Here is a 22,193-nt window from a genome sequence, read left to right as displayed (position 1 = left end):
AAGCAATGTATTTGGAAGCACTATACATGTCTGGCCCGGATCAATTTAGCATACAATGCAGAACCATGTTTACTTCAATATCCAATTGTGTGAAATCTTACTAAACATTCAAAAAAATGAATACATTAATCCCAAAGTGTTTTAAACTTTCTACACACATTTCATAACATCTTACAACAATGCCATACTTTTATTGTTCTAACATTTGTAAATAACATTCTATGTAGTAATTCAGATAAGTTAAAGCAAAACTCCAGGCAAAGAGAAATCACACACACCCATGCATATATAAATGTATCAATATAATCAAGAAAATTGCCAAATAATTTGTATTTATGTCCATTGAGTTCTGAGACTGATGCAGCTCTACCATGCAGCAGACCTGACAAGAAAAGTCCTGATTGTTCATACCTGCTGCAATTATAGCAGAACTTTAACTTTTAACTCTAAACAATCAGTAGGAAAAGTAAAAAAAACAGTATATAAAGAAAAACATTGTGGCAAATGCTTTGGTGTAAAGGTTACTTTTAATATTCTTATATGTAACTTGCTACCAACAATACCCTACCAAGTGTGTGATAGGACAAATCTATATGTATGTGTAAATGTTTGTTTCTTGCTTTTAATGTATGTTTGTATATATGGGTCAGATAAGTAAAATGTCATTAAACAAATTTAATAAAGTACCTTGCTTTGCACCACAAAAAGCATCCTGTCTGTTTTTTTTCACAATTAGGCAAATTTGCTATCCATCAAGTGATTGGAATACTAAATGCAACACCATCCTCCAAATAATAGCATATAGTGTCTGTACATTATTGGTGGATTATCTTTAAACTTTCGTATTGTTACAGCATGTACAGAATCGTGCACTATATGATTGTTCAAAATATTCCTGAACATTCATTGATCTGTCGTTAATCCTTTATATATTATTGCAGATGTGTATGTACCCTAAGGGTGCCCATATCCCACTAATCACCAGTGTAATGGGGTCCTCCTCCCACTAACCTTCAGTATATGGTTTCCTTTTCCCCACTGAGCACCCATACACATTGTCAGATTGGGTTCAGTTTGTCTATGTATTGTCTATACAGTTATATTTTAGAAGGAATTCAGACAAAGGGTACAATGAGGGTGTTGTCTTTGTCATCAGTATCTTGCTTTGCAATACAAAAAAAGCATCCTGTCTGTTTTTTTTTCACAATTAGGTGCATTTGCGATTCACAAAATGTTTGGAATACCAAATGCAACACCTATTATTGTGCAAAAGCAATGTATTTGGAAGCACTATACATGTCTGGCCCAGATCAATTTAGCATACAATGCAGAACCATGTTTACTTCAATATCCAATTGTGTGAAATCATACTAAACATTCAAAAAGAATTAAAAAAAATGAATACATTAATCCCAAAGTGTTAAACTGTCTACACACATTTACGGTAATTCATAACATCTTACAACGATGCCATTCTTCATATATATATATTTTTATTTTTTTTGTCAATATAATCAAGAAAGTTGCCAAATAATTTGTATTTAGGTCCATATAGTTCTGAGATTGATGCAGTTCTATCATACAGCACAGACCTGGCAAAAGAAAAGTCCTGATTTTTTCATACCTGCTGCAGTTATAGCAGAACTTTAACATTTAACTCTAAAAAAGCAGTAAGAAAAGAAAAAAAACATCATGGGAAATGCTCAGGTGTAAAGGTTATTTTCTGATATCTTTATATGTAAAGAAAACGAACGATTAAAGACAGATCAATGAATGTTCACAATTATTTTGAATGATCAATATATAAGCATATATATATATATATATATATATATATATATATATATATATATATATATATATATATATATGGATAGATTTTAATATACATATTTATAACATATATATGTGTGTGAGTGTTATATAAATAACACAGTTATTGTTTAGTTGTGTGTTGCATTGAACATTTGTTGCGTATGCGCAGAAACATCAGCGACCACTGCACGACTGTACACACCATAGATAGTGAGTGATTGTTGCCCGAACAGATCCACCTGGATGGTCGTTTATTTCCAACGACATTCCTTGTTCATTGGCCTGTCGTTGTGCACTTCTTTTGTAAGAGATTATCAGACAATCAGTCGTTAATTATTTGTTTCCCACAACAATTATCTATTATGTGTACATAGTCTTACATTGGTAGAAAGTAGAAGGGCCAGTTTACACGGATGGGCACTAGGAGAAGGAGGGCCACTTTATCTGGGATGCTGAGAATAATATTATTATTAGTAGTATTATTAATAATAAACAGGTTTTTATAGCGCCAACATATTATGCAGCACTTGACATTATTTAGGGGTTGCAAATGGCAGACAGATACAGACAATGGGCCTAAATTATCAATGAAATCCACGCTCGATGGATGCACGTACTTTCGCGCTTCAAGCGAGCCGGTTTCTCGCGGTCCAGAGTCAAGTGTGCTCGTACACTCGCCGCCGCACTGCCAGCCGGATTCCTGCCTTGATAATAATGAGCAATAGGGGTCGCGAATCTGCCAATTAAGGCGATTAGATTTCAGCTGCCCGATTAAGGAGGATCTGTTAAGCTATCACTGGTGAGATCATACCTGCTCTCTGTTCTGTGCGTATCTACAGTCCTTTACAGGTCAATTACAATCTTTAATGCTTCATCTTCTTTTGGGTAAGTGATACTTTTTTAGGTTATATTGTACTCATTCAAAAAATAATTAATTTATTGTTACATTTGTTGCACTACTCGTGTTTGTAAAAACAGTTGTCTCCAAATGGACATTTACCGCTGCCTTTGTTAAAATACTGGCAGGATTTGTTTCTGGAAATAAACAAGCAAACCTTTCTTTACTTTTACTGAACAGAATGAGTAGTTTACACCACACTCCTGGCATCATTTCCTTTAGTATTTTGTAACATTAACTAAGAAATTGTATCTAATACAGGCTTTTTTTTACTCACCTTGAACACATATGTCTAAACAGATTTAATAATTTTAAGGCACAAGGGGATATAGGGGCCCAGTCCTCCTCTCATGTCACTTATGTTAAAAAGAGAAATTCTCCAGTGCAGCAGTAAAGAACCGAGCAGGACTGAAAACACTTTAAGATTTGAATACAACGACATTTTTCAGTGCTTTAAACTAAACCTAGTGTATATATTGTGGAGCTGTACTAATTTTTTTTGTCTAGACATAAAATGATATAGTCAGGCCATTTTTAAAACCCCAATAAAGATACAAAAATAGTCCTTTAAGCAGCTACTGAATAACGGGGCCTTTACTGGACATATATACTAAAAATTTGTGCATTGGCAGTCATTTTTAAATCTATAGTTACTGACACTCCTCTTGCTGTGACCTAGATTCATGTAATAATAAAATACAAGTTCAGATGCACTCAGATCAAGTGTTCTAGCTCTCTCCCCCTGTGGATGTAGAACATAGGTCTTACCTCATGACAAATAAGTGATTTAAAAATATGCCTTTTTCTTAGCGCACATAAATGTTTAAAACATTTAAACAGCGCAAACATTTTTTTTTAGGGCTAAGGGTAATATGTGTGCCATTAGAAAGAATGATTTTTTAGAGGAACAGTGACTTTTAATGCAAGCTCGCCAGTGAAAAGCTGCCGGAGATGCGCGGCTCATTCAGTTGCTGAATTGCGCGACGGCTTACGATTTTGGATCGCGAATACGAATGCGAGCTTCCGATTTTGCTTGATGAATCAGCCTCAGTGACTCAAGAGTAGGAGAGGACAGCACCAGATTTACAGGGCTTGGTTTGTGGATGGATCAAGGGCTTTTAACTGCTTTTTTTTTTTTTTTTTGGTGAAAGTTTTGCTTTAATCCTAGCAGAAAAAAAATCAGGTTTTCTCTCTTGCCGGGTCTATGCTGTGTTCTAGAGCTGCATCAATCTCAGGACTGAATGGACATAAATACAGATTCAATGGCACCTGAAAGAACTATCAAAATAAATGTGAATAATCATTAATCTGCCGTTAATCGTTTGTTTTCTATTGACAATTTTTGCAAATGTGTATGTAGCCTAAGGGTGCCCATATCACACTAATCACTAGTGTAATGGGGTCCTCCTCCCACTGACCTTCAGTATATGGTTGCCTTTTTCCCACTGAGCACCCATGCAGATTGTCAGATTAAGTTCAGTTTGTCTATGTATTGTCTATACAGTTATATTTTAGAAGGAATTCCAGACAAAAGGTATAATGAGGGTGTTGCCTTTGTCACCAATATCTTGCTTTGCACTATAAAAAAGCATCATATCTGATTTTTTTTCACAATTAGGTGCATTTGCAATTCATAAATTGTTTGGAATACCAAATGCAACACCAATTATTGTGCAAAAGCAATGTATTTGGAAGCACTATACATGTCTGGCTTGGATCTATTTCGCATACAATGCAGAACCATGTTTACTTCAATATCCAATTGTGTGAAATCTTACTAAACATTCAAAAAATGAATAAATTAACCCCAAAGTATGTTAAGCTGTCTACACACATTTACTAACATCTTACAACAATGCCATACTTTTTATGTTCTAACAATTTTAATCAACATTCTATGTAGGAAATGCAGATGAGTTAAAGCAAAACTCCAGGCAAAGAGTAATCACACACACCCACGCATATATATATATATATATATATATATGTATCAATATAATCAAGAAAATTGCCAAATAATTTGTATTTATGTCCATTGAGTCCTCAGATTGATGCAGTTCTACCATGCAGCAGACCTGACGAGAAAAGTCCTGATTTTTCATACCTGCTGATTATCTTTAAACTTTCGTATTGTTATAGCATGTACACAATCGTGCACTATATGATCGTTCAAAATAATTGTGAATATTCATTGATCTGTGGTTAATCATTTATTTAATATTGCAGATGTGTATGTAACCTAAGGGTGCCCATATCCCACTAATCACCAGTGTAATGGGGTCCTCCTCCCACTAACCTTCAGTATATGGTTGCCTTTTTCCCACTGAGCACCCATACACATTGTCAGATTAAGTTCAGGCTGTCTATGTATTGTCTATATAGTTATATTTTCAAGACAAATGGTACAATGAGGGTGTTGCCTTTGTCATCAATACCTTGCTTTGCACTACAAAAAAAAAAACTTGACTGTTTTTTTTTCACAATTAGGTGCATTTGCAATATATAAAATGTTTGGAATACCAAATGCAACACCTATTATTGTCCAAAAGCAATGTATTTGGAAGCACTAAACATGTCTGGCTTGGATCTGTTTAGCATACAAGAAGTTTACGACAATATCCAATTGTGTGAAATCTTCTTAAACATTCCATAAAATGAATACATTAATCCCAAAGTGTTTGAAATTTGCCAAAGAATTTGTAGCCACAATCACCCTAAACCTAACAGCTTTGCACATTAAACCCCTGGTAGAGATAGCTTGGAAGTGACCTTTGGGGAACAGGATAGTTATTGTGAGACCTCAGCCTGGTAATAAGCTACTCTGGATGAAGGTTTGTTCTGTCCTTGCTGCCCACATAACATGACCATGGTCACCTACAACCATTATTATTATACAGTATTTATATAGCAGCATCATATTACACATTGCTGTACAAAGTCCATAGTCATGTCACTAACTGTCCCTCAAAGGAGCTCACAATCTAATTTCCCTACCATAGTCATATGTGATTAATGCAGTCTAAGGTCTATTGTTAGGGAGAAGCCAACTCCATGCAGATAATGTCCTAGCTGGGAATCGAACCTGGGATCTAGTGCTGCAAGGTTGGAGTGCTAACCCCTGTGCCACCGTGCTGCCCCGTTAAACACTCATCTCCTACCAGCTGTTTGGGTTGCTCAAGTACCTGAAGGCTTGCCCTGAAGCTTCCTTACTGATCTGCGGTCACAGCATGTCTGATTCTAGACACAGTGAGCACAGTCCCACTAGAAATTGCAGCCATTATCATGTTTAAACCCCTTTAGCTTTAGAATAATTGCACTGATTGCCATAACAGGCAGTAAGGATGGATGTGGCTCTGTGTAGCATCTGTGCTATACAAATGTAGGAAGTTGATTAAGTAGAATTATTGCCAATAAAAAGAAAATCCACATTCTCTGTTTTAAACTTTTGTTTAGTATTTTTTAATTGTTTTGTTTTTTTGTTTATTTTTTAAACAGGGAAACAAACACTCTGTGGAAGGGGGGAAAGGCAAACACCTGAATAAAAATGAGTACAACAGCACCTGGAATTTTAGGCTTGCCTAGGAGAAACACAGGCACTGCCACAACACCACAGGATATGGCTACTGTCTAACACGGCCGAGACAGTCCAAACTCCTCTGACTAGTGCTATAGGTCCAGGTCATATCAATAGTCCAGATCTCAATGAAGTAAGTCCACTTGTCACTCATCCTCTATTCTTCGAGTCTATTCTTCGAGTCTCTTCTTCGTCATAAGTATTTTTCTAAAAACATTTCACTTATCATAAAGTTAATAAGATCCGCCTCGCTAAAGGGATCGCCATTTTTTCTTTGATCTTCCTCAATTTCCCACATCACGTTCCTGAGATGGGCCTAGAAAAAAAGAGACAGGATCATTAAAGGTTTCTAATCCCTTCAGGGCCAGAGATCATTGAGGTCCAGGGTAAACTAAAACTTTAATATATATAAAAGGTGCATAAAACAAAACACACTAATATTTGCCATTGCTTACTGAATAGAATTTGTTACACTTCTACCAATAGCTACATTGTTACAGCAACATTGAGAACAGAACTTAAGTACAGTCACATCCCATCTATGGGAACATTTCTGTGTACATAGAACCCATCTTTACATTTACATGTCCCATAGACAACATTGCCACTATGTTAATAATGAAGGCATTCACAAGATATCGCAAGGGGAGAAACTTACCGGGCACCAGCTCAACGTATCCTCTCTTTGTTGTGGCTGTGGTTCTTCTAGAGGGACATCGGGGTACTCGTGTTTGTAAAAACAGTTGTCTCCAAATGGACAGTTACCGCTGCCTTTCCTAAAATACTGGCAGGATTTGTTTCTGGAAATAAACAAGCAAACCTTTCTTTACTTTTACTTTTACTGAACAGAATGAGTAGTTTACCCAACACTCCTGGCATCATTTCCTAAGAAATTGTATCTATTGTATGCATTTTTTCACTTCAAAATTTAGACACATATGTCTAAACAAATGTAATAATTTTAAGGCGATAGGAGACTGAAAACACTTTGAGATTTGAATGCAAAGACATTTTTCAGTGCTTTAAACTAAACCTAGTGTAGATATTGTGGAGCTGTACTATTTTTTTTTGTCTAGACAGAAAATATGATGTAGTCAGGCCATTTTTAAAACCCCAATAAAGATACAAAAAGAATCCTTTAAGAAGCTACCGAATAACTGGGCCTTTACTGGATATATACCAAAAACTTGTGCATTGGCAGTCATTTTTAAATCTATAGATACTGACACTCCTCTTGCCGTGACCAAGAATCATGTAATAATAAAATACAAGTTCAGAGGCACTCAGATCAAGTGTTCTAGATCTCTCCCCCAGTGGATGTAGAACATAGGTCTTTACCTCATTACTTCCTTGTACTTCCGGATCAGCTCTTCTTTCTCATACTTTTCCACAACCCAGTACTCACTTGAAATCACAAAGTTTGATTTGATGTGGCATTCCGGACATGATCTGCACACACAAAAAAATGCACAATATAAGCGTTTATGAAGATAGCAATCCACACAGTCCAATTAGCGCCACCATTATTTGTACATGTTCTGTCTCATGTATTAGCAGAATATATTTCTCATTATTATTTTTATTCACACACACTGTATACATACAACCAGATAACTTACTTGATGAGTCTGTTCCCACGCTGTTTAGTACCCCTCCATCTTCGTATACATGTCAGACAATAGGAGTGTTTACAGTTGGGCATTATTCCAAAACGCCTTTCGGAGATGTTTGGTTTCTCATAAACCACCTCCATGCAGATGCCGCACACAATGTCCTTACTGCGCTGGATGGCCATGTCTTTTTCATGCGCCTCAATGCAAAGCTAGATTAGAAAAAGAATACACCTAATAAGGAAACTACACAGCATTTCCACTTTATACACGTTGAGTTTATGCACAAGTTATTTCTAATGCAGCTTTAACAGTGCTTTGGAAAAGTATTCATCTCCCTTTGGTTTCAATACAACCTGGGAATAAAACTGATTTGTGGGAGGGTAGCACTATTTGATTTACAAAACAAAGCTACCACTTTGAAAGTGCAATTAAATTTGGAAAAGAAGAGGGTATGCTTTCTCTTGATTGTATATACACAAGGCAATTTATTTTCATTCTACTAGGCAGTACAAACAGTAAGGGGGTAAATAATTGCCTATAGTATGATACATGCTTTAATTTCACTTTAAGGTACTCCTCTATCTCAAAATGCGTAGGCTGCCTTAACTACACCTCCCAAATACATGCAAAGCATAAATAGGCCCTTAGAGGTAAAGATGACATAAAAAACCTGAATCACTTATCTTTATCCTCTACCAGCTGAGAAGATTTCTCATACACTAGAAAAACATGTAGGTAAGTTAGAAGGTAATTTAAAAAGATTCTCTGTACCTTAATGTGTTCCGTCCTCTGAGCCATGTCAGTGGGATGAAGGATCCGTAGCCCGCATTTATCACATAGGTCCCCATGTGAATAAATGCACTTCACTCCGTAACGGCATTGCTCCACTGCAGCATAGTGACAAATCTGCTTCTTTAGGTTAGCTAACAGCTCTGCTTCCTGAATTTCTTGACCAGATGGTACTGGAAAGAAAAAAAAACTAAATTACACAAGAACTTTGAGGGGGAAGAGTGCTGTATGAAGTTAAGTTTTTATGCTAGCACAGAGATTATTAAACATTTTCTATGATGCATGACAAAAGAAATTGTTCAAATTTTTACCATGTCTTTTGTGTTCTTGACCCGACATAAACTCCTTGGCATTGTCCCAGTCTTGTGATTGGCTTTGTAGTTCTGGGTGTCCATATCTTGGGGAGAAGTAGAAAAAGAAATTAGCAATGTGCATTTAAACACTAAAATCAATCACATTAGTGTACATATTTAAAATATGCTCTGCTTTCGGAGAAATACTACAGGAAAACCTGTATGAGTAAACAGTATCATTAGCACCAACAGAGAACTATATCCTGCTACTTCCTCACCTGCAGGAGCGTCCATAAACACAGGACCCATGTAGATAAAATCTGCAGACCATTTTGGAGTGGCTAGCAGCAAGATTGTGTGAATAGCGACAGTTGTTTCCGTCTCTGTAGACGCAGTGAATGAAATATCTGAAATAAATCACAGATTAATTAATAAATGAAGCCAAATAAAATAAAAACAAAATCTTACTATTGTACAGTGAGTACAATCATGCCCATGTTTAGAGAGTTCACCATTCTCTTTTTAAAATCACTAGGACAAATAAGACAAACTAAGCAGATAAAATACAAAACTTCAGGCAGTTCTGCACTTATAAACACTTAGAAACAAGTGCACCTAGGTTTTTGTCTGGGGATCAGAGTTGGCACCCATCTATGGGCCAAAATGAACAACCTTTTAAGGACTTAAGCTGGCAACTAAGCTACAATGAAAAACGTAGGATCCAGTGTGCTTTTTGTGGACTAATGGAATGCACTTAAGGTCCCCTTAAGGTCCGAACATGAGCTAACACAGCAGTGTCAAGGGGCAGGCAATAGAGGCAGCTGCCTTAGGTGAAGGCAATAAAAGTACCTTGGAGGGGATGGGGCATTTTATCCCTCTCACCTCAAGCACAGAAGACCCCATGCCCGGTACAAATGTGCAGCCAGGTGCCCTACTGGGCATAGAGTACCTAGGTGTATTTTATGGGTTCTGCGTAAGAAGCTGGGTACACTTCTAGAAGTGTGCACCTCCTGAACACCCCTCAAACACCACCAAGACCCAGCACAAATGAGACCCCACAAACCCTAAGCTGAAATGTTGTTAAAAAAGTCCATAGCTTAGTCCTCTCACCTACCTGCAAGTAACTTCTCTTGTCCAGCTGCCAAAGGGAGATTTCCAGGAACGGGATGAGTGGGCTCCTTCCTACCACAACTGGTGTCAGAGCTACTGGTACTGCCAGTGCCTCAGCCATCCCTATTTATCCCCCCAGAACAATACACCGAAACCTGTCTCTGGTAGTGGGCGTGACCACCCGCCTGACCATGGGGGGTGAGGAGGTAAGGTGGTCCCTCGTTCACTAATCACAATATTATTATTATTACACTGTAATTTTATAACATCAACATTTTATGCAGCACTGTAAAAAATTCCCTAGTCATATCAATAACTGACCCTCAAAGGGGCTCCCAATCTAATGTCCCTACCATGGTCATATGTCATTACTACAGTCTATGGACAAATTTTGATTAATCTAACTGTATGTTTTTGTACTTTGTATAGGAGAAAGACAAGAACTGGAAGTGATCCTTAAACCAGAGTTATTATCACGTTGATGTGCTTATCCCTTTTATATAATGCAAAATAAATTGTTTTTCTGTTACAATCAATAATGTATGAGGTGCCTGAGAATGAGAGTAGTAATAATCATGATATGCACTCCACAAGAGTATAGTAATTATAGTGTTAGCACCAAGAGGAAGTGCTTTTTTATACCTGTACCATATTTCTATAAAAATGATACTTTATTTAAAATTTGTAATGACATTTTATTTATCTGACCCATATATACATACATACATTAAAAGCAACACACATTTACACATACATATAGATTTGTCCTATCACACACATGGTAGGGTATTGTTGGTAGTAAAAGTTAAATATAAAGATATAAAAAAATAACATTTACACCAAAGCATTTGCCATGATGTTTTTGCTATGCTGTATGGTAGAGCTGCATCAATCTCATGACTATATGGACATAAATACAAATTCTTTGGCAACTTTCTTGAATATACATATATATATATTTTTTTTGTAAGATCTAGTAAATTTAGTAAATGTGTGTAGACAGTTTTTTAACACTTTGGGATTCATTTATTAATTTTTTGGAATGTTTAGTAAGATTTCACACAATTGAATATTGAAGTAAACATGGTCCTGCATTGTATGCCAAATGGATCCAAGCAAGACATGTATTGTGCTTCCAAACACAATATTAGATGTTGCATTTGGTATTCCAAACACTTTATGATTTGCAAATGCACCTAATTGTGAAAAAAACAGACAGGATGCTTAAAGGCAACGCCATTACTATACATGTCAGGTAAGGATCTATTTGGCATACAATGCTGAACTATGTTTACTTTAATATCCAATTGTGTGAAATCTTACCAAACATTCAAAAAAATGAATACATGAATCCCAAAGTTTTTTAAAGTGTCTACACACATTTAGTAAGATCTTACAACAATGCCATTCTTTTTATGTTTCAAGAATTTTAAGCAATGTTCTTTGTATTATATTCAGTTGATTTAAAGCAGGACTCCAGAAATCCAGAGAAATCACACACACACAAAGAAACATCCTGATTTTTTCATACCTGCTGCACTTGTAGCAGAACTTTAACGTTTAACTCTAAAAAACAGTTATATAAAAAAATCATGGCAAATGCTCAGGTGTAATGGTTATTTTTTGATATCTTTATATGTAAGAAAACGATCGATTAACGCCAGATAAATGATTATTCATGATTCATTTGAAGGATCATATAGTGCACGATTCTGTACATGCTGGAGCAATACGAATGTTCAAACATAATCCACCAAAAATGTACAGGCACTAGATGCGATCATTTGAAAGATGGAGGATAGGGAACAGGCACTGGAAAGTAAAGATAATGATTAAATAAAAAAATACACACACTTATATATAATTTATATAAGTATATATATATATATATATATATATATTTATGCATATATAATACTATATATTTACATGTATATGTGTGTGTGTGTAAGTGTCATATACATAAAACAGTCATTGTCAACTGTACACATTATAGATAGTGAGTGATTGCTGCCCGAACAGATCCACCAGGATGGTCGTTTATTTCCAGCTAAATTCCTTGTTCATTGGCGTCGTTGGCCTTTCGTTGTGCACTTTTTTTTGTTAACGATTATCAAACGATCTGTCTTTAATTATTTGTTTTACTTATAATTATTCGTGTGTGCACAGTCTTACATTGGTAGTAAGAAGGAGAAGGGCCACTTTACATGGATGGGCAGTAGGAGAAGGACCACTTTATCTGGGATGCTGAGATTATTATTATTATGATTATTATTAATAAACAGGATTTTTATAGCGCCAACATATTATGCAGCACTGTACATGAATTAGAGGTTGCAAATAATAGACAGATACAGATACAGTGACACAAGAGGAGGAGAGGACAGCACCAGATTTATTGGGCTTGGTTTGTGGATGGATCAAGGGCTTCTCACGGTTCTTTTTTTTGGTGAAAGTTTGCCTTTAATTCAAGCAGAAAAAAAAGACTTCTCTCTTGCCAGGTCTATGCTGTGTGCTAGAGCTGCATCAATCTCAGGACTGAATGGACATAAATACAGATTCTATGGCACCTAAAAGAACTTTCGTATATTGTTTTCAAGTGGGATTTCTCTTTGCCTGGAGTTCTACTGTAAATCAACTGAATGTACTACAAAAAATGTTTAACATTTTTAGAACATCAAAACAATGGATTATTGTAAGATCTTAGTAAATGTTTGTAAACACTTTAAAACACTTTGTGATAAATGTATTGATTTTTGAATGATTGGTAAGATTGCACACAATTGGAAGATTGAAATAAACATGTTTCTGTATTATACTGTATGCTGAATAGATCAGGGCCAGACATGCTTATTGCAGACAGATTACATTTGCACAATAATAGGTCATACATTCAGTATATGGTTGCCTTTTTCCCACTTAGCACCCATGCAGATTGTCAGCGTAAGTTCCTTTTGTTTATGTATTGTTTATACGGTTATTTTTTAGAAGGGATTCCAGACAAAAGGTATATTGAGGGTGTTGCCTTTTGTCATCAGTACTGTGCTTTGCACTATAAAAAAAGCATTCTGTTTTTTTCACAGTTAGGTGAATTTGCAATCCATAAACTGATTGGAATACCAAATGCAACACCTATTTTTGTTTTACTAAGATTTACATTTACTAAGATCTTAAAACAATCCAATTCTTTTGATGTTCTTAAAATTGTTGTAGTACATTCAGTTGTATTAAAGTAGAACTCCAGGCAAAGAGAAATCACACATGAAAACAATATAGGAAAGTTATTTTATGTGTCATACTTATATATATTATTATATAAATATTATATAATTATTTATATATATTTATATATAATTATAAAAATACACACAAACATATAAAAATCATTTATTTAATATTATATAAAATTATATATATTATTTTATAAATGATATATATATGTTTGTGTGTATTTTTATAGTTGATCATTATATTCATTTCCAGCATCTGTTATCTATACTCTATCTTTCAAATGATCGCATCTAGTGTCTGTACATTATTGGTGGATTACCATGCAGATTGTCAGATTAGGTTCAGTTTGTCTATGTATTGTGTATACAGTTATATTTTAGAAGGGATTCTAGACAAAAGGTACAATGAGGGTGTTGCCTTTCTCATCAGTACCTTACTTTGCAGTACAAAAAAGGCTTCCTGTCTGTTTATTAGGTGCATTAGTGATGCATAAAATGTTTGGAATACCAAATGCAACACCTATTATTGTGCAAAAGCAATGTATTTGGAAGCACTAAACATGTCAGGTAAGGATCTATTTAGCATACAATGCAGAACCATGTTTACTTCAATATCCAATTGTGTGAAATCTTACTAAATATGCAAAAAATGAATACATCAATCCCAAAGTATGTTAAACTGTCTACACACATTTTGTAACATCTTACAACAACGCCATACTTTTTATGTTCTTACAATTTTAAACAACATTCTTTGTAATAAATTTAGTTGAGGTAAAACAGAACTCCAGGCAAAGAGAAAGCCAAATAATTTGTATTTATGTTCATATAGTCATGAGATTGATAAAGTTCTACCATAAAGCATTAGCCTTGGCAGAAGAAAAGTCCTGATTTTTTTCATACCTGCTGCAGCTATAGCAGAAATTTGTTGTTTAACTAAAAAAAAAACAGTAAAAAAAGTAAAAAAAAAACATCATGGCAAATGCTCTGGTGTAAAGGTTTTTTTTATATCTTTATATAGAAGGTAACGAACGATTAACGACAGATCAATAAATATTCACAGATCATTATATATATATATATATATATATATATATGTGTGTGTGTGTGTTAGTGTTATATAAATATTACAGTTATTGATTAGTTGTGTGTTGCATCAAACATTTGTTGCGTATGCGCAGAAACATCAGCGATCACTGCACGACAAGTACACACTGTAGATAGTGAGGTATTGTTTGCCCAAACAGATCCACTAGGATGCTTGTTCATTTCCAATGACATTCATTGTTCATTTGCTTCCTTGGCCTGTGGTTGTGCACTTTTTGTGTTAGCGATTATTGGACAATCAGTCGTTAATTATTTGTTTCCAACAACAATTATCTGACGTGTGTACATAGCCTTACATTGGTAGTAAGTAGGAGAAGGGCCACTTTATTTGGGATGCTGAGATTATTATTATTTTGATTAGTAGTAGTATTATTATTAATAAATAGGTTTTCTATAGCGCCAACATATTATGCAGCACTGGACATTAATTAGAGGTTGCAAATGACAGACAGATACAGACAGTGATACAAGAGGAGGAGAGGACAGAACCAGACTTACTGGGCTCGGTTTGCAGATGGAAGCAAAATTTGGTGAAAGTTTTGCTTTAATTCCAGCAGAAAAAAAATCAGGTTTTCTCTTTTGCCGGGTCTATGCTGTGTGCTAGAGTTGCATCAATCTATGGACTGAATGGACATAAATACAGATTCAATGGCACCTAAAAGAACTTTCAAAATAATTGTAAAACATCATTGATCTGTCGTTAATCGTTCGTTTTCTATTGACAAATTTTGCACATGTGTATGTAGCCTGAGGGTGCCCCTATCCCACTAATCACCAGTGTAATGGGGTCCTCCTCCCACTGACCTTCAGTAAACTTGCCTTTTTCCCACTGAGCACCCATGCACATTGTCAGTTTAAGTTCAGTTTGTCTATGTATTGTCTATGCAGTTATATTTTAGAAGGGATTCCGACAAAAGGTACAATGAGGGTGTTGCCTTTGTCACCGATAAATTGTTTTGCACTATAAAAAAAAGCATCCTGTCTGTTTTTTTTCACAATTAGGTGCATTTGCGATTCATAAAATGTTTGGAATACCAAATGCAACACCTATTATTGTGCAAAAGCAATGTATTTGGAAGCACTATACATGTCTAGCCCGGATAAATTTAGCATACAATGCAGAACCATGTTTACTTCAATATCCAATTGTGTGAAATCATACTAAACATTCCAAAAAATTAACACAATAATCCCAAAGTGCTTGAAACTGTCTACACACTTTACTAAGATAAGATCTTACAACAATATATATATATATATAACACAAGAAATCAATCAAGAAAGTTCCCAAAGAATTGGCATTTATGTTCATATAGTACTGAGATTTATGCAGTTCTACCATGCAGCACAGACCTGACAAGAGAAAATTCCTGATTTTGACATACCTGCTGCAGTTATAGCAGAACTTTAACTTTAACTATAAAAAATCAGTAGGAAAAAAGCAGTATATAAAAAAACATCATGGCAAATGCTTTCTTGTAAAGGTTATTTTTTTATATCTTGATATGTAACTTTTACTACCAACAATACCCTACCAAGTGTGTGATAGGACAAATCTATATGTATGTGTAAATGTTTTTTTCTTGCTTTTAATGTATGTATGTATATATGGGTCAGATAAGTAAAATGTCATTACAAATATTGAATAAAGTATCATTTTTAGGGATACATGATAGAGGTATATAAAAGCCCTTCCTCTTGGTGCCAACAATATAATTACTATAATATTGTGGAGTGCATATCATGATTATTGCTACTCTCATTCTCAGGAACCTCTTCCATTATTGATTGTAATAATATATTATATAATAGTGATAAGCACATCAACGTGTTGATAAATCTGGTTTAAGGAACACTTCCAGGTCTTGTCTCTTTCCTATAAAAGTATAAAAACATGCAGTTAGGTTAATCAAAAACTGTCCTTAGACTGTAGTAATGACATATGACCATGGTAGGGACATTAGATTTTGAACTTTGACGGTCAGTTAGTGATATTATTATGAACTTTGTATAGTGTTGCAGAATATGTTGGTGCTGTATAAGTACAGTGTAATAAATAATATTGTGATTAATGAATGAGAGACCACCTTACCTCCTCACCCCCCATGGTCAGGCGGGTGGTCACGCCCACTACCAGAGACAGGTTTCGGTGTATTGTTCTGGGGGGTTAAATAGGGATGGCTGAGGCACTGGCAGTACCAGTAGCTCTGACACCAGTTGTGGTAGGAAGGAGCCCACTCATCCCGTTCCTGGAAATCTCCCTTTGGCAGCTGGACAAGAGAAGTTACTTGCAGGTAGGTGAGAGGACTAAGCTATGGACTTTTTAAACAACATTTCAGCTTAGGGTTTGTGGGGTCTCCTTTGTGCTGGGTCTTAGTGGTGTTCAGGAGGTGCACACTTCTAGCAGTGTACCCAGCTTCTTACGTAGAACCCATGAAATACACCTAGATACTTACTCTTCTGTGTTTGGGGTGAGAGGGATAAAGTGCCCCATTTCCTCCCTCTTGATTTTATTGCCTTCACAAGGATAGGATTCTGGTGGGTCATTTTTCTGTTACTGCTGCAGCACCTAGGGCAGCTGCCTCTATTGCCTACCCCTTGGCACTGCTGTGTTAGCCCATAATAGAACCTTCAGGAGACCTTAACTGAAATCTATTAGTCCACAAACAGCATCCTACTTTTTTATTGTAGCTTAGATGCCTGCTTAAGTCCTTAGAGGGTTGTTATTTTGGTCCATAGATGGGTGCCAACTCTGATCCCCAGACAAAAACCTAGGTGCACTTGTTTCTAAGTGTTTATAAGTGCAGAACTGACTGAAGTTTTGTATTTTATCTGCTTAGTTTGTCTTATTTGTCCTATGTGATTTTACAAAGAGAATGATGAATTCTCTAAACATGGGCATGCTTGTACTCAGTGTACAATAGTAAGATTTTGTTTTTATTTTAAGTGGGTTCATTTATTTAATAATCTGTTTTTATTTCAGATATTTCATTTGCTGCGTCCGCAAAGACCCAGACAACTGTCGCTATTCACACAATCTTGCCGCTAGCCACTCCAAAATGGTTTGCAGATTTTATCTACATGGGTCCTGTGTTTATGGACACTCCTGCAGGTGAGGAAGTAGCAGGATATAGTTCTCTGTTGGTGCCGATGATATTGTTTACTGATACAGGTTTTCATGTAGTTTTTCACTGAAAGCAGAACATATTTTAAATATGTACACTAATGTGATTGATGTTAGTGTTTAGATACACATTAACGCTTCATAAGAATGCACATGCTCATTTCTTTTTTTAAATCTCCCCAAGATATGGACACCCAGAACTACAGAGAAAAGCACAAGACTGGGACAATGCCAAGGAGTTTATACCGGGTCAAGGATACAACAGACATGGTAATTTTAAACAATTTTTTTGTCATGCATCATAGAAAATGTTTAATAATCTTTGTGCTAGCATAAAAACCTAACTTCATATAGCACTCTTCCCCCTCAAAATTCTGGCCATAGTGATGCCACAATTTTACACAGCTCAGTACGTATTCTACAAAGGTTTTATTTTTAGCAGGCAGGTAAAAGTTTTTTTTTTTTTTTTAAATTTCCCACACTTTTCCAAAACAAACTATAGGCTGGGGTTCTACCTAAGGGCAAACTGTGCTATCATAAGTAAGTCTCTCCACCTGACACCCTCTGAGATGCTTGCCTCCAGTACACAGGCAGAGGTCAGAATGATTTAAAATTTACAATTTAAAAATGAATAAAAATAATTGAGTTTTTATTTTCTTTCCAGCACCATCTGGCCAAGACATTCAGCAAGCAGAGCTGTTAGCTAACCTGAAGAAGCAGATTTGTCCCTATGCTGCAGTGGGGCGATGCCGTTACGGAGTGAAGTGTGTTTATTCACATGGAGACCTATGTGAAATATGCGGTCTATGGATCCTTCATCCCACTGACATGGTTCGAAGGTCGGAACACATTAAGGTACAGAAAAAAACTTATTTAAATTACCTTCTAACTTCCCTCCATGTTTTACAAGTCATTGAGAAATTGTTTTGGTTGTTAGAGATATGACGCCCATGTATTTTGAAATGGAGGAGTACCTTAAAGTGAAACTAAGGCATGTATCATACTATAGGCAATTATTTACCCCCTTGCTGTTTGTACTGTCTTGGTAGAATGAAAATAAATTGAATTGTGTATATACAATTAAGAGAAAGCATACCCTCTTCAATTCAAATATATTTGCACCTTCAAAGTGGTGGCTTTGTTTTGTAAATCAAATGGTGCTACCCTCCCACAAATAAGTTTTATTCCCAGGTTGTAATGTAACCAAAGGGAGATGATTACTTTTCCAAATCACTGTAAAAGCCGCCGCATCAGAAATAACTGCAAAAAGTCAAAATGTGTATAAAGTGAAAATGCTGTCTACTTTCCTTATTAAGTGTATTCTTTTTCTAATCTAGCTATGCATTGAGGCGCATGAAAAAGACATGGCCATCCAGCACAGTAAGGACAGTAAGGACATTAAGGACGTATTGTGCGGCATCTGCATGGAGGTGGTTTATGAAAGACCAAACATCACCAAAAGGAGTTTTGGAGTAATGCCAAACTGTAAACACTGCTACTGTCTTACATGTATACAAAGATGGACGGATGCTAAACAGCGTGGGAACAGACTCATCAAGTAAGTTATCTGGGTGTATGTATACAGTGTGTGTATAAAAATAATAATGATAAATAAATTCTGCTAATACATAAGACAGAACATGTACAAATAATGGTGGCACTAATTGGACTGTGTGGATTGCTATCTGCATAAACGCTTATATTGTGCTTTTTTTGTGTGTGTGTGCAGATCATGTCCAGAATGCCAAATCAAATCAAACCCTGTGATTCCAAGTGAGTACTGGGTTGTGGGAAAGGATGAGAAAGAGACGCTGATGCAGAAGTACAAGGAGGCCATGAGGTAAGACCTACGTTATGAGTCACCAGGAGTTCCTGGTGACGTCGGTGCATGCGGACGTTCTGATCGGGGCCTGGCGGGACATTCAAATCTATTTGTATTGCATTCATTGCAAAATAACTGTGTTGAATGCATTATATGTGTAAAAGCAGTACATTGTTTTTCATGAACATTTATTTTACTGAATATTAGTTAGTGTATTAATTATAATTACTGAATTAATTACTGAATTATTAATAATAGTATGGGTATAATATTTATTTTTTAAAATTGTTTTTACAAAATTAAAGAAAATTTTTTTTTTTTATATTTTTTTTCTTTTAATTTATTATTTTGACATGATTTTGTGTTTCAAACTTTATACTCATACTATTATATTATACTGTATTTTACCACAAATAGGTACATTTGCAATCTATAAAGTGATTGGAAAACCCAATGCAACCCCTTTTACTATGCAAGTGCAATATGCCCGCAATAGGCATTATACATGTCTGGCCCTGATCTATTTAACATACAGTATAATGCAAAACTATGTTCACTGCAGGGGTGTGGTGGGCTGGGCACAGGTGGGAACGCAGTGCCCTCACATTTTTTGGAAATGGGCATGCAAATAATTTATTGTTTGTCCACAGCTCTGGCCAGCCAGAGCCAGACCACCCCTGGGGAGTTAGAAGAAGGACCCCGCTAGGGGGGACACACCAGCCAGAGACGCGAATCATGTCTCCCGAGACATGCAGAATTGAAGTCTCAGGACAGTGGGCAGGTTGTGTCTCTGGACAGACTAAGACCTGTGATGGGACAGTAGGCGGTTCTGGCATCATGACAGAACTCTGAAGTTTCTTCCCCTTTGAGTGACACATAGGCAGGGGTGCAGTGGGGCGGGCACGTACCGTGCCCCTTTTTTTTTTTACAACTACACCTTGGGACCTGGGGCTGTGCACCTTTCAAAAGATTTCCCTTGACATCCCATCTTAGAAACAAAAAGGAAAATCTCTGAGATGATTATCTTATAGACATAATCATAGGTCTAAAGAGTTGTTCTAGTGGAAGATTTACCCTCACTCTCTATTTTGATGCCAGTTTTTTACATTTTCTATCATTTATGTGAAGGTGGTCACCAACATAAACAGTGGGTGACTCTCACCAGTAGGGACACAGATTGGAAATAAAATCAAACTTCATACTCATACCATTATATTATACTGTAAAATAAATTTTAATGAAAAACAATGTACCGCTTTTAGACATAAAACCCGACAGAAATGAACCGCTCAAGAGGTTAAATTACTGAAAAATGTCTTTGAATTTAAATCCCAAAGTGTTTTCAGTCCTGCCCGGTTCTTTACAGAATTTCTCTTTTTAACATAAGTGACATGGGAGGAGGACTGGGCCCCTATATCTACTATTGCCTTAAAATTTTTAAATCTGTTTAGACATATGTGTTCAAGGTGAGTGAAAGAATGTCTGCAATAGATATAATTTCTTAGTTAATGTTACAAAATACTAAAGGAAATGATCCCAGGAGTGTGGTGTAAACTACTCATTCTGTTCAGTAAAAGTAAAGAAAGGTTTGCTTGTTTATTTCCAGAAACAAATCCTGCCAGTATTTTGACGAAGGCAGCGGTAAATGTCCATTTGGAGACAACTGTTTTTACAAACACGAGTACCCCGATGTCCCTCTAGAAGAACCACAGCCACAACAAAGAGAGGATACGTTAAGCTGGTGCCCGGTAAGTTTCTCCCCTTGCAATATCTTGTGAATGTCTTCATTATAAACATAGTGGCAATGTTGTCTATGGGACATGTAAATGTAAAGATGGGTTCTATGTACACAGAAATGTTCCCATAGATGGGATGTGACCGTAGTTATTTTCTTTTCTTAATGTTGCTGTAACAATGTAGCTATTGGTAGAAGTGTAACAAATTTTATTCAGTAAGCCATGGCAAAGAATTAGTTTGTTTTGTTTTTTGCACCTCATATATATATTAAAGTTTTAGTTTACCCTGGACCTCAATGATCTCTGGCCCTGAAGGGAATAGATTATTTTACTGATCCTATCTCTTTACCTTTTTCTAGGCCCATCTTAGGAACGTGATGTGGGAAATTGAGAAACATCAAAGAGAAAACGGCAATCCATTTAGTGAGGATGATATTATTAACTTTATGATAAGTGAAATGTTTTCTGAGTTTTTGTAAGATACTTATGACAACGAAGAATAGACTCGGAGGAGTGACAAGTGGACTTGTTTCATTGAGATCTGGACTATTTATATGACCTGGACCTATAGCACTAGTCAGAGGAGTTTGGACTGTCTCGGCCGTGTCAGACAGTAGCCATATCCTGTGGTGTTGTGGCAGTGCCTGTGTTTCTCCTAGACAAGCCTAAAATTCCAGGTGCTGTTGTACTCATTTTTATTCTGATGTCTGCCTTTCCCCCCTTCCCCAGAGTGTTTATTTCCCTGTTTAAAAAACAAAACAATTAAAAAATAATAAACAAAAATTAAAAATGGAGAATGTGGATTTCTTTTCATTGGCAATTGTTTTTCTTATTGAACTTCCTACATTTGTATAGCACAGATGCTACATGGAACCACATCCATCCTTGTTGCCTGCTATGGCAATCAGTGCAATAATTCTAAAGCTAAAGGGGTTTAAACATGATAATGGCACCAATTTATAGTGGGACTGTCCTCACTGTGTCTATAATCAGACATGCTGTGAGTGCAGATCAGTAAGGAAGCTTCGGGGCAAGCCTACAAGTACTTGAGCAACCCAGACAGCTGGTAGGAGATGAGTGTT

At 36.1% G+C, this 22,193-nt stretch overlaps 2 protein-coding genes across 2 annotated transcripts; one reads left to right on the top strand and one right to left on the bottom strand.

Annotated features, from left to right (window-relative positions):
• Positions 1-6,480: 6,480 nt before the first annotated feature.
• On the bottom strand, positions 6,481-10,213 carry LOC140342544 (E3 ubiquitin-protein ligase makorin-1-like). The gene is made up of 7 exons (XM_072428751.1): positions 10,093-10,213; positions 9,261-9,389; positions 8,672-8,862; positions 7,907-8,109; positions 7,626-7,736; positions 6,946-7,087; positions 6,481-6,603 (listed from the first exon to the last, which is right to left on the bottom strand). The coding sequence occupies exons 1-7, from the start codon at positions 10,211-10,213 to the stop codon at positions 6,481-6,483; spliced, it is 1,020 nt and encodes a 339-aa protein (XP_072284852.1).
• Positions 10,214-16,606: 6,393 nt separating this feature from the next.
• Positions 16,607-21,590, top strand: LOC140342543 (E3 ubiquitin-protein ligase makorin-1-like). The gene is made up of 7 exons (XM_072428750.1): positions 16,607-16,727; positions 17,413-17,541; positions 18,218-18,408; positions 18,891-19,111; positions 19,283-19,393; positions 20,982-21,123; positions 21,471-21,590. Exons 1-7 carry the CDS (start codon positions 16,607-16,609, stop codon positions 21,588-21,590), a joined length of 1,035 nt encoding a protein of 344 aa, XP_072284851.1.
• Positions 21,591-22,193: the final 603 nt, after the last annotated feature.

Source organism: Pyxicephalus adspersus, chromosome 12 (genome assembly GCF_032062135.1).
Source record: "Pyxicephalus adspersus chromosome 12, UCB_Pads_2.0, whole genome shotgun sequence".
In the NCBI taxonomy this organism is placed as follows: domain Eukaryota; kingdom Metazoa; phylum Chordata; class Amphibia; order Anura; family Pyxicephalidae; genus Pyxicephalus; species Pyxicephalus adspersus.
The sequence above is the reverse complement of the archived record's forward strand: the minus strand, read 5'-3'. Positions and strand labels throughout refer to the sequence as shown.